This window comes from Pseudoliparis swirei, chromosome 19, assembly GCF_029220125.1.
Source record: "Pseudoliparis swirei isolate HS2019 ecotype Mariana Trench chromosome 19, NWPU_hadal_v1, whole genome shotgun sequence".
In the NCBI taxonomy this organism is placed as follows: domain Eukaryota; kingdom Metazoa; phylum Chordata; class Actinopteri; order Perciformes; family Liparidae; genus Pseudoliparis; species Pseudoliparis swirei.
In genome coordinates, this window is record NC_079406.1 from 23,573,076 (window position 1) to 23,586,379 (window position 13,304).

At 41.8% G+C, this 13,304-nt stretch overlaps 1 protein-coding gene across 4 annotated transcripts in view; it reads right to left on the bottom strand.

Moving 5' to 3' along the window:
• Positions 1-6,668: 6,668 nt before the first annotated feature.
• si:dkey-237h12.3 (teneurin-3) overlaps positions 6,669-13,304 on the bottom strand; it is an 81,933-nt gene continuing 75,297 nt past the window's right edge. For all 4 annotated transcript variants that reach the window (XM_056439889.1, XM_056439888.1, XM_056439887.1 and 1 more), the window contains 3 exons: positions 9,840-11,451; positions 9,267-9,397; positions 6,669-8,743 (listed from right to left, as the gene is read on the bottom strand). In XM_056439889.1, the coding sequence (XP_056295864.1) occupies positions 7,991-8,743; positions 9,267-9,397; positions 9,840-11,451 (2,496 nt within the window). In that variant the 3' untranslated portion in view covers positions 6,669-7,990. The remainder of the gene's footprint in view (positions 8,744-9,266; positions 9,398-9,839; positions 11,452-13,304) is intronic.

The window sequence follows — 13,304 nt, forward strand, 5'->3', positions numbered from 1 at the left end:
ACCAAAGCGACTTACAATCATGTTACATTCACTCACCGTAGACACAGCTACAGGGAGCAACTCAAGGTTAAGTGTCTTGCTCAAGGGCACGTCGACTAGGGCGAGGATTGAACCGCCAACCCCCTGATTATAAGACAGACCTGCGACCCACTGACCTGACAGTCGCCCCGAACTCCCGCTAAAATGCGCCGCCGGTTGCACAACGACAACATGTCTTTTTGAACCACCGTTAACCCTATTTCATCAGCATACGTCTCAAAAATCCTCAAACAGCGCTCCCTCTCTCTCTAAATTTGTTCAGGATCATTAGCGCTGTTGTTTTTCACACACAAATCTCTCCAGACTTCTCCAAGTGAAGTCCCAACAGCTGTCCTCCAGAAGATCAGAGGGACGATAACAAGCAGTTACTTTCCGAATCGGGACGTGGCGCTAACCAAGCAATACAAGGCTGCAGGACTCGAGAAAGATGCTTTGTTCTCGTTTCTATTTCACTGGGGTGAATGGGAGTGGGGGGTGGAGCCTCAGATTGGATTAGAGTGTCAGTGTAAATCTTAACAGACTTGTCCATCTCACTGATAGGACGCACGTGTCATGGCGCATTATCACCCGAGCAAGTCACTGATTATGAGAACGCTGGGACGTGGCTGACTGCCATGTGAAACCCTCAATGAAGGTTTTAACTGTTTATCCTCCAGATGGAATTTTTGCCCTTGAACTTTTTGCCAACAGTGACCTTCATCTCCTGTTTCCTGACCTTTTGTACTCCTAAACCATCATTTTACAGGCTTCAAAATGAATGAATTCTGAAACGTAATCAATAAGCGCAACATTTCTGGTTGTACATTGAGTCGACATACTTAAATTTCCTTCCCTCTATTGTAATTTTTTGCGAGTAACATAACCGTTACAATTAAATTTTAGCATTTATTTGCTTATACATGTGCATCCGGAAATTATTCACAGCGGTTCACTTTTTCAAAAAAATTATTAAAATAAGAAATTTGTTATCAGAATGCGACACAATGTACCCCATAATGAAAACGTCAAAAAAGTTGATACAAAATAAACTGAATTGAAATTATTTCAAAACGTCCAAAATCACATGGACACAAGTATTCCCAGCCCTTTGCCATGCCACTCAAAATTGCACATACCATAACCTTTACAATTAAATTCTAGCATTTAAATGATTATACATCTGCATCCAGAAATTATTTACAGCGCTTCACCTTTTCCAAATATTAAATTATATTTATATAATTATATTTATATCATTATATTTATATAATTATATAATATATTAAAATAAGACAAAAAATCTCAGAATGCTATACACAGTATCCCAGTATGTGAAAAAAGTTGTGAATTTTTTGCAAATCGATTAAAAATGAAAACAATCACATGTACATAAGTATTCCCAGCCTGAAAATCGAGCTCAAGCGCATCCTGTTTCCACTGATCGCCCTTGAGCAAGCCATGAATTCCAAGGACTTGCCTGTAGACCTCCGAGACTGGATTGTACCGAGGCAACAGATCTGGGAAAGGGTACAGAAAACATTCTGCAGCAATGAAAAGGTCCCAATTAGCAAAGTGGCCTCCATCATCCGTCAATGGAAGAAGTTTGGAGCCACCAGGACTCTTCCAAGAGTGAACCGAGTCAGGGAGGTGACCAAGAACCCGGTGGTCACCAGTGTTGCTCTGCGAAGAAACCCTCAGACCATGAGAGAAACAAAATGATCTGTTCTGATGAAACAAAGATGGAGAACTCTTTGGCCTGTATGCCCAGCGTCATGTCTGGAGGAAACCAGGCACCCCTCATCACCTGGCCAATACCATCCCGACAGTGAAGCACAGTGGTGGTGGTGGTGGTGGTGGTGGCAGCATCATGCCGTGGGGATGTTTTTTCATCGGCAGGAACTGGGAGACTCGTCTGGATCGAGGGGAATACCGCAGACATCCTTGATGAGAACCTGCTCTGGACCGCCAGACCGGGAGGAAGGTTCATCTCCCAACAGGATAACGACCCTGAAGTGCACGGCCAAGATAACAGAGGAGTGGCGGCGGGCCAACTCTGTGAACGTCCTCGCGTGGCCCGGCCAGAGCCCAGACTTGAACCCTGATTTGAACATCTGTAGGGTTCTGTAAGTGTCCGTGCACCGACGCTCCCCATCCAACCCGACGGCGCTTGAGAGGTTCTGGAAGGAATATGGGATTGCTGCTAAAGGTGCTTCAACAAAGTGTTGAGCTAACGCTGTGAATACTTACGCACCTGTTATTTTTTGCTTATATATTTCTCAATAAACGTAACTTTTTCACGTTGTCATTATTGGGGTATTGCGTGTAGAATTTTGAGGGAAAATATGTATTTATTCCATTTTGGAATAAGGCTGGCAAAATAAAAAAGTGAAGCCCTGTGAATACTTTCCGGATGCACTATATATAAATATATATATATACATATATTTATATTTATCCATAAAAAACAAGTCTCAGCATAGTATTCTCATATGCTATATATATATTTACATATTTTAAAAAATGTATATGTATATATATCTTTATACATATATCTGTAAATATATATATTTATATATATACATATATTTATATATGTATATATACATAGATTTATATATGTATATATATATATATATAAACATATTGATAGCGTATGAGAAAGCTATTCTGTGACTTGTTTTTTATGGCACACTATACTACGACAGGCAGGAGGACACTCTCCATGTCCATCAACTGAACATGGGAGTCGGCTGTGTTCACAACACGGACGACCTTTCCTGGCCTCACCACCTTCTTCCTCCGGAGGCTGAGTGGGTTCAACCTGGAGCTCCCCCGGTGCACCGGCGAGAGAGTCCAGACCGGCAGCATCCCGGTGTGACCGCTGCAGACATTCCAGAGGGAGCTCATCACCATGTTAGAGGTGCCCTACAATTACTTTGTTTGACAGACTATACTAAAAATTCATTCATACTTTATATTGATACTAGGAATGAATTAAGACTTTCTTTGCTACACTATGACATTTTTAGGATGTTTTCAAAATACTATAGAATGACGCTTACTTACATGGCTTTTTTTACATACTATACTATTTCATAGTGCATGAAATGACTTGTTTTGTGACATAATATGACAGGTATGGTACACTAAGACATATTTTTATGAACACTTTTTATGAACTGTCCTGTTTTTTGACTGCACTATGACCACCTTTCAATGGAAATAATAATAATCTGTTATGAAACAATTTTCTTAAGGCAATTTTACTTCAAAAAAATATTTTCACTGCATACAATACTATGACTTTTAATTAAATGTGTATTATATACAATGCTTTGACTTTACGTGACCACGTTTTTTCTTCATAACATGTTCATGGCTTTTGATAATTACACACACACACACACACATTCTATGGATAAACTAAATCAAGGTTTCTGTGATTCAATATACTATTACTATGCCTTTTTATGACGTTTTTATAGCATAGATTAGAACATTATGGAATTTTATGACTTACTGTACTTTCAATTTTTTACAACACTTTTGTAACATAACGCCTCACCGGCAGAGATGCACGGCGGTATGATGTCAGCCCGCCTGCCCCATTCTCATCAAACGGTTATCTCAGGGATTTTTCGACAGAATTTCATTACATCGGGCAAAAAAAATCTTCCAGTTGTACTCAAATATGAATTGATTAGAGTTTGGTGGTTAAACGTCACTCACAAAACAATCTTTTTAACATTCAGAATGTGTAACTGGTCAATATGATGAAGTGATGATATTTTGGACACACATGGATGTAAACTGCATACATATTCTAACAGAAACCATCACCTGGTCACGAGTGCAGGTGCTCAATTCATTCTAATACTATTGTACCGAGCCTCTCCATTGTTTATTTTTCATTCATTAAATCCAAATTAAGAAGTTTCGCCAAGAGCAGATTTCTCCTCCGTTTTTTCCCCCCGTTATACAGTCTTTGCCTTCTTAATTTGCCATTCTATTTCATCTGTTATTCAGAGCATGAGGCCCAAATCAACCCCCGCAGCTATATGACGTCAAACCCAGGAATAATACACGATGTTCAACTTCCTCTTTAGCGCTCTAGTGTTTAATTGTGCGTCCGACATGAGATAGACTACAAAATCATGTCTGGCGGTGTGATTTCTAGATGGTTATCTTTACATTACGTGCATAACACGAGGCTCAACTGAGTTGAAGAGGTTTTTTTTCTTCTTCCTCCCATTCCTCTGATGTGGTTATTGCGTGGTGCGTTTGAGACTTTGAAGTTGTTGCAGTCGTGCCTTCTCTCTTTTATGTAACGCTTTGAAGTCGGTCTCGTTGCACCGTGCAGTTCGTCACAGTGATGCTGCACCGGCATCATTTTAATAACCGTTTATCTATTCTATTTGATGCTTCTTTGAAATTAACCGTTTTTTTGGGGGGGGGGGATTGTTCATCACTGGAAAGTCGATGTATTAGGCGAAAGCTTTTCTGGCCTCTCTGAAAGTACAGAGATGCTATTCTACACGTAGTCGTCAAACATGACGTGCACATTAAGCAGTCAGCTGGAGGACCGCGTGACTTTATGAACTATGCACCGTGTACCACTAGGGAGCATCAGAGCACTTTTAAGAGAATTAAAGATTTGATTTAATGCATCCCTGTTTGGCATGAGATGAGTTTATATTTGAAGGTTGTTGTTTTATTTCCAGCAGGGATTTGAAACTCTTTGTGTGGATATATCAAAACAAATGGGGGTTAGTAGAAGTTCATTTTAATTCTCAGTGTGAAGGAACAACAGACAATTGCTCAGAGGGGAACTTTAAGAAGGCATTTCCTCGTGTCAGTGAAGACGGATGGTATATCCTACGGGGAGTCTGATGAGAACTTTGAAGGTGTGTATTTTAGGAGTAACATCCAAAGAAATGTATTGTTGTTGAGCCCTATATGTCATAAAACATTTAATTTTGTAATACACCATATAAAGAATCTGCTGGATGTTGGAGCAACGGGGAGGAGGTAAAAAACAACAGCATGAAACAAGCTGAGAATATTCTCTTTGAAGTTTACCAAAGAAAATAGCTTTCATCTGAAGTTGTCAGAATTATCGTCAGAACTCTTGAGCTTTGATGAATAACTGAGCGTGGGAAATGTGATCCCAACCAAAAATGTGATTTAAAATACCTACCTGTAGATGAACGAGTATATTGTTTTTAGGTAACTGTTTATATTTACACTATATATATGGTGATATATACACTACCGTTCAAAAGTTTGGGGTCATCCAGACAATTTGTGTCTTCCATGAAAACTCACTTTTATTTATCAAATGAATTGAAAATTGAATAGAAAATATAGTCAAGACATTGACAAGGTTAGAAATAATGATTCATATTTGAAGTATTAATTTTGTTCTTCAAACTTCAAGCTCAAAGGAAGGCCAGTTGTATAGCTTATATCACCAGCATAACTGTTTTCAGCTGTGCTTACATAATTGCACGGGTTTTCTAATCAGATATTAGTCTTCTAAGGCGATTAGCAAACACAATGTACCATTAGAACACTGGAGTGATAGTTGATGGAAATGGGCCTCTATACACCGATGGAGATATTTCATTAGAAACCAGATGTTTCCACCTAGAATAGTCATTTACCACATTAACAATGTTTAGTGTGTATTTTTGATTAATGTTATCTTTATTGAAAAAAGTGCTTTTCTTTGAAAAATAAAGACATTTCTAAGTGACCCCAATCTTTTGAACGGTACCGTTCAAAATGTTGGGGTCACTTAGAAAAAATAAAAAAAATCTAGAAATGTCCTTATTTTTTAAAGAAAAGCATGTTTTTTTCAATGAAGATAACATTAAGCTAATCAGAAATACTCTACACATTGATAATGTGGTAAATGGCTATTCTAGGTGTAAACGTCTGGTTTTTAATGAAATCTCTACATAGGTGTATAGAGACCCATCTGCAGTGTTCGAATGGTATTGGTGTTATTGCCTTAGAAGACTAAAGCGGAGGGGTAGAAAACCCTTGAAAACCCGTTTTATGTTAGCCCAGCTGAAAACAGTTATGATGGTGAGAGAAGCTATAAAACTGGCCTTCCTTTGAGCAAGAAAATAAATATTTCAAATAAAAATCCTTATTTCTAACCTTGTTAATGTCTTGACTATATTTTCTCTTCATTTTGCAATTAATTTGATGAATAAAAGTCTGAGTTTTCATGGAAAACATGAAATTGTCTGGGTGACCCCGAACTTTTGAACGGTAGTACAAATATATACATGTTTATTAGTTGCACTCAAAATCTGTTCAGCTACATTTTACACATTTAAGAGTTCAGAACAGCTTCAAACAGCCAACTTCAAACTAATCCTTCATTTTGTCTTTGTAGCTCAGGAACATGTATTATTAATTTTTTATGTAATTTGAGATATTTGGAATGCTGAGGCCGTGCATACTTAACTATTTGGTTAAGACTTTAAGCGTCGCTAAAATCCGAATTAGTGTCTTGAGCCAGCAAATAAAGATTTCCCTCCTCATATTCAATGTAATCCTGAACAGTTAGTTAGACATACAAAAGAAAAAGAAAAGCAGAACTTCCAGTCCATTTCTTAAAAAAACAACACACCAAAAGAGAACCCCAATATCATTTTAATCCATGAGTGCATTGAACATTCAAAAGAAGTATACCTACCGAGAACATGGACGTGATCTATATTTGGATCCACTGTAACCTTGTTTATGTGAGATGGGTTCATGAAATATTTGCGTTTGATGAAATATTCATTGGACAGGAAGCCGGGTCAAAAGGCATTATGCCCAATAAACATGAAATCTAGTGGAAATAATAGTTGATGGCATGTTATAGATACAGCACCACTTGTAAATACTTGTCACTACATGCACAGGTTTCTGTTAGTTACTTAAACAGAGCATTGTGAAGAAGCCCCACATCGCCATTTTAGAAGGAACCTAACTTAAAAAAAAAAGAAACGCTTGTCTGAAAAATCTAAAGAAAAAAATTAATGTATAAAAATCAGCTGGACTTTATTTTGTCATGTTTAAACACAACATAAATTACTGTTAATATGACTAATACAGACATTTATTCAGTTTCTTAAAAAAAAAAAAACGCCATACAACTCTTGCATAATTTACAAAACATGGTGTGTCCCTGTGCCGAGACACGTCTGTGCCTCTTCCACCCCAACAGAGTTTGGCGTACTTTGACTGTCCTTTTTTCTTTCTTTCTCACAATGAATATTGGGTATTTTAAACATGGAAACTGTTCATTTTTTTCCGTTTTAAAAGCATCTCAAAGAGAATAAGACATGTTTTTCGATGTTTACAGTGCTAAATCTGGTATATAGTGGTTGTTTGGTGAGGATATCACTTCAGAAAGTCTCTGATTTTTATGCTCAAGGACACTGTTTGATCTCAGAATGTGAAAATCTCGAGTGCCGTACTTCTAGTGAAGTGCATATATGCATAATGTAAACATTTCCTTTGCTCTTATACTTTCTGTCGAGCCAGATTTGTCCTTGATGAAAACTAAACCATGAAAAAAATAACATAAAACACATAAATTAGCTCAATGTTTCCCATAAAACACCACTTTTCCTTCTGCTTCAGAGTCCAGAGTCCAAAAGGCTTGTGCAACAGAGGAACTTACCTGTAACTGCCATGGTAAGGCTTGGTGTAGTTATATATGTACTCTGTAGTCCCTAGGTCACAATGCACAGCATTGCTTTTGACCTTTTTTTTTAGTTTTTTAGTTGTTTACATTTTTTTTTCCAATTATTCTTTTTTCACTTCTTGTTTTTTTTGTACAAAAACACACGACACTCATATAGCGCACATAGCGGCAACCCTTGATTACAGTTGCTTTCCATTTCTTCTGCTTCTACGTCTCTACCAAATCGAAGTCTCTTTGGCCGAAAAATACCACCTCGCATCGTTACCTTTTCCCAATTTCACTTTGCCGGAGAAGGTGAATGTTGTTAGTGTTGTCCGCAAATTCTGGATACTGCTCAATGGAGAGCACGTAGTACCCGTCATACCCCAACACTTTCCCGCTACTCAGAAGCTGCCTTTTCTCGCCCTCTGTCCACGGCCGGAACCCTTCATCGCCGTCTCGCACCCGCTGCTGTTCCCTCGCCCACGCGCCCGCGAGTGCGCGCTGCCGCGCCAGCTCGACCACCCGCGCCTTCTCCTCGTCCACCGTGGACCCGTAGCGAATGTGAAGAGCCAGAGCGCCGGCGCGGATCTCCACGTCGGCGAAACGCCGCGTCCGACTGTCTATCACCGTGGTGGATTGGGACACGGTGACGTTGACGCCGTTCTCCAGCGTTTTGTGGCCGCTCGTGAGGTGCAACGCGGCGAGGTCGCCGTCCGGGAGGCCCGGCTTGACGAAGTAGTGCGTGTCCCACCCCTCGATGGTGAAGTGGAGCTCGTCCAAATAGAACGCGTTGTCGAGGATCGTCGCCACCTTGATGCAGTCCTCGCTGGCCACGTTGAGCGTGTGAGTGTGAACGCTGCCCTTGTAGATGGCGAACATGACGGCCCTTCCGATGGGAGACATCGCCGCCGAGAACCACAGCCAGGACTTTTCACCCCTGCGACCTCGGCGCAGACGGACCTCCGGCAGCCGCTCAAATGACAAGAGGGAGCGGGCTTGTCTGGTTACTTCCTGCTGGACCCCAGAGATAGACTGTAGGGGAGAGTGCAGTGAAACGTTAAGGCGTGAACATGGCAGAACCGGATTCTCCAGGCCCCTTTAGAAGCAGCTACGGCTCTGCTTCAGAGAGTTTCTCATCCCTGTCTAAGATAATGGTGTTTTCAAAGCCAAAAAGTAGATAAATCTCCCATGAGAATTTTTACAGCAAAAAAATGTGAATGCGAAAGGCTTACGGATTGTTTAACACAAAAAATATTACATATTAAGTCAGGCAATGTTGAAATGTGCTTCACTGTTTACCAAAACAACAACACAGAGGAAATTACAATTTGTGCCTATTTTGCAGTTATGTAAATACGGCCCAATTAAAATTGATATTCTCTGTAATACATAGCAATGCAATTAAGAGATGTCAGCTTCAAAATACTGATGTAAGAGAATAACAATGGACACTTTTTGTTTCGCATCCTCTACACTTTATCATCATCATATCTGTTGGCAGGAGGAGAACAGTATTTGTTTATTTTGTGTTCAACATGCATATAATTTGACCAACCGGCAGATCATCCCAGCGCTGGCTCTTCCTCAGTTCGTAGGACGGCATGCTTAAATCAAACTTTGGGACCGGAAACCCAGGAATGGTGTTGTGAAGATGGAAGCCAAAGGTTACAAGCCAGCTGTTCACATCTGTGCAAGAAACATAAATGACGCTGTTAGTAAGTTATACCTGAAATATACATGAATACCTTTTGTACCGGACCTGAAATGTTGGTTTGAAAAACTTCTTGATTTAACATTTGTATACTGTATATGTAGAAGAAACAGTGACTAGTTTAATACCTTTCGCTGAAATTCTTCAAAACCATTTTTTACCAATACAAATAAATCAATATTTATAGAAAATAACTCTCAATTAGTTGATTGAGAGAAAATATATTGGATTGCATAAGGATCTGCATAAGGATCCGTCATAAGATTGTCAACTGAAAATATATTTGGGTGAATGATCAGACAGAAAGTAAGACAAGCTATACGATTGAATATGTAAGATAACATGGTCAAGGAAGCAAAAATAATCAATAATGACAATACTCATTAATGCAGCCCCACTAATCACTAACAGTCTTACCTGCGACATATTCTCTCATTTCATGGACTTTGCTGATGGGATTGTTACTTCTGAACATGTATAAATTAAAAGGAACCGGCTCTTTGTCGACTTTTTGCAAAGTCGACACATCCGGAACGGTCCACCTTCCAGACATGATGTCATAATCCTGCTCCCCGAAGTGGAGCAGTTTGGTCAGGGGCTCATAAAGTCCTCCGTGGAACCCGAGCACCAGTTGGAATTCCGGGTTCGAGTCGAAGTAGACCTCGCCGTACGCCGTGTACTGGAGCTGTTTGACCAGCAGGCCGTTGCTGGTGAAGACGGCCAGAGGCGTGCCGGTGTTGTCGCCGGCGATGTAGAACTCCTCCCCGCTGCTGATCTCCATCGCAAACAGGTGGCCCTGGAGGTCGTAGTAGAGCGAGGTGATCTCTGAACTGGAGTGGTTGTACACGTGCGTGATCCTGGCCGGGTAGCTCAGGTCGGCGTAGAAGTACTGCAGGTGTTGGCCCAGGCTCGTCTTGCTGGACACCCTGCGCCCGAGTCCGTCGTAGCGGTACTGAATCGTCCAGCCGCTGCTCTTGCTGTAGACCCGCACCAAGAGCCCCTTGGAGTTGTACTCAAAGATCTCCGCCCCCCTCTGACGGAGGAAGCCGTCTTCGTCCATCCTGTACTGGATGTCTCCGAGGCGGGTGATGCGGTCTCTCAAGTCGTAGCGCAGGGGAACCAGCCGGGCGCTGCTCCCCGCGTTGAGCAGGTGCAGGTTTCCGTTGAGGTCGTACGTGTAGCGCCACGTGACCTTCTCGTTCAGGTACACCGTCTGCAGCTGGCCGTCCACGTCGTACTCATAGGCGTACTTGGTGGTGTTGGCGAAGGGGCCGATCTTGATCTCTCGCTTGACGACCCGCCCCACGTCGTCGTACTGGAACGTGATCCAGTACATGAGCGAGCGGAATATCTCGTACTGGATCTCCTTGATGCGTCCGTGGGCGTCAAAGTGCTTGGTGTAGGTCATGACCGCAGTGGATATGATCTGATTGATGTCATAGTAGATCACCCCGAACTTCCCAAACTGCTCCACCTTCCCCGAGATGTCGTCGAACTGGTACAGGTCGATGGGCAGCGGCGTCTCGTTGATGACGCCTTGCACGCTGGTGACCCGCAGGCTGCTGTCGTAGGTGTAGTCGAAGCGCGCGTTGACCATGCCGTCCTCGCTGAAGCGGAAGATCTGCCGGTCCACCAGGGGACCCACCTGGCGATAGCGGATGGAGCAGATGAATCCCTCGTTCTGCAGGTTGACGGTCTTCAGCACCCCCGCCGTCTCGTCGTAGGTGAAGCTGACCCTGGTGCTGTCGTACAGGATCTCGGACAGTTTGTTCTGCCGTCGGTACCGGTACAGGACCCTGCGTCCGGTGCCGAGGTGAGACACCCTGAGGAGGAGGCCGTCTTCGCTGTAGTCCACTGCCACGGAGGCGTTGCTCTCCGGGGGGCGGTAGAGGTTCCTGTAGTAGCCCACCGAACGGATGGTCTGCATGGTGTAGCGGGCGACGCTCGGCATCGTGACGGCGGAGAGCCGGTCCAGCGAGTCGAAATCGAATATGTACTGCCGTTGGCTGTGGAGCAGGAGGATCATGGACTGAGAAGAAGAGAGCGAAAAAAAAGAAAAAACAAGTCATTTTCCTGGGTAAGGCAAAGTGAGCGGAAATGGACTGTTTGAGGAACGAAGAAACGTGGGTGGGGGGGAATCCAGCCGGCAACATTATCAATCACCGTTGCGAGGAAGCAGCGCTGCACGCCGTCTGCTATCTTTTCATGCAGAATGTACAACTCTGATTTCCAAGACTCATCACGAGTTCTTCTGAAAGTGATATATTGATTTCTAAATACAAGAATTCACCAAGAACGCTGGTGTGTGTTTCAAATGAGGCGCGGTCAACAGCTAGAGAGTGTGCGGTAGTCAACACAGACACACAGACACACTCACGAGAATGCGACATTAATACGAGTTTACTTCCTACACACCGGGCAACCCTGTATCACAAAAATTACGTTCCCCCAGACCTAAAATGCAATTTGCAGTCACGTTTGACTGAAACGTATTTCTCTCCAAATTACGTTTGTATTTGACGTATTATAATAACAAATACGTCTCTGATCAACGTATCTTTGCCGTTTGTTATCTCTCTTTTCTACAATGCTGTTATGAATTGTAAAAAGCGTCCTCTAGTCTTATTTATTATTATGTTATGTATGTTGTTTCGCCTGCGTATTCTGACAGCAATAAGCGTTGTCGGATCATATGAATTGGCGTGAAGACTTGCTGCTGGTGACTCTCCTTTATTTTCTTTTTTAGGTGACAATACATTAATTAAAACTCGTAAACTATCACCACCTCATCACCACCTTAACAGAGTCAGTCCCATACGGGTCAAATCAACTATTAAACTTGTTATAAAATGCGCATCTGTCCGTAATCTATACCATAAAGTTCGCATTTTAACCTAAAAAAAAGTGCGCTTCCTTGTTACCTTTCAAAATAAAAGTCCGATTTGTCTGTTAAGCGGAAGTAGTATAAAATGTCTATATTTATTCAAACAATACAATATAAAAGGCATACATCAAAATCAATAAGGAAAATGCTGAACAGTCAAACAACTCAAAACAATAAACCCTTCATGGGGTTATTTACAGGGCGTGTTTACTTCTCATCAAACAAAAAGAGCAGGTATCTGGAAAAATCTGGGAAATAATTTGGGAATTGTTAATACTCTTACACACGCACACACACACACATATATTATTTTAGGTGTGTCGTCTCTGTCAATCACTCTCTTCAGCCAATCAATCTCAATGTGGGCGCTCGAGTTAAAAACCAGTGGAAACAGTCATGCGAAACAGTGTGTGGTTTGGTCTTTGTAGGTTTCAGCTCTTTAATTAATAGCTGAAATCTTACCTCATTAAATCACCGGGAACACGATCAACATGAAGCATAGATGTCACCGCCTAAATAATTGTACCATAATTGTATAATACATAATCCCGAAGCATGCTCCTAATTAAAACACACAAACGGTGAAAGAACAGCACTAAACAAACAGGGCAGGACACAAGATACAAATACATGCAGCAGTTCACAACGCAGTTAGTTCTCCGTCCCAGCGTTGCACACGGTGATTTAATACTCTGCTATTGTACACGCACTGTATGAATTATACTGCTGCCATTCAGGCCCACCGACTACACATTTTCTAGGAAAAGAAATACGTTCCCGTGGCAGAGATGGTAATCACCCCTACCGTTTCAACAATTTGTGGCCTAATTCCCTCGGTAAACTCTGACACAGTAGACTATAATTTACATGCTGGGTAGAGGTTAAAGTGCGTCCCTCTCTGAACGTGTTTGTACCTAAAGCTCGCACATCCGCTGCTGGCGTAAGAATGATTACCGTGTTCGCCGAGTACCGGTAAGAATCAGAATTATGTACCAGCG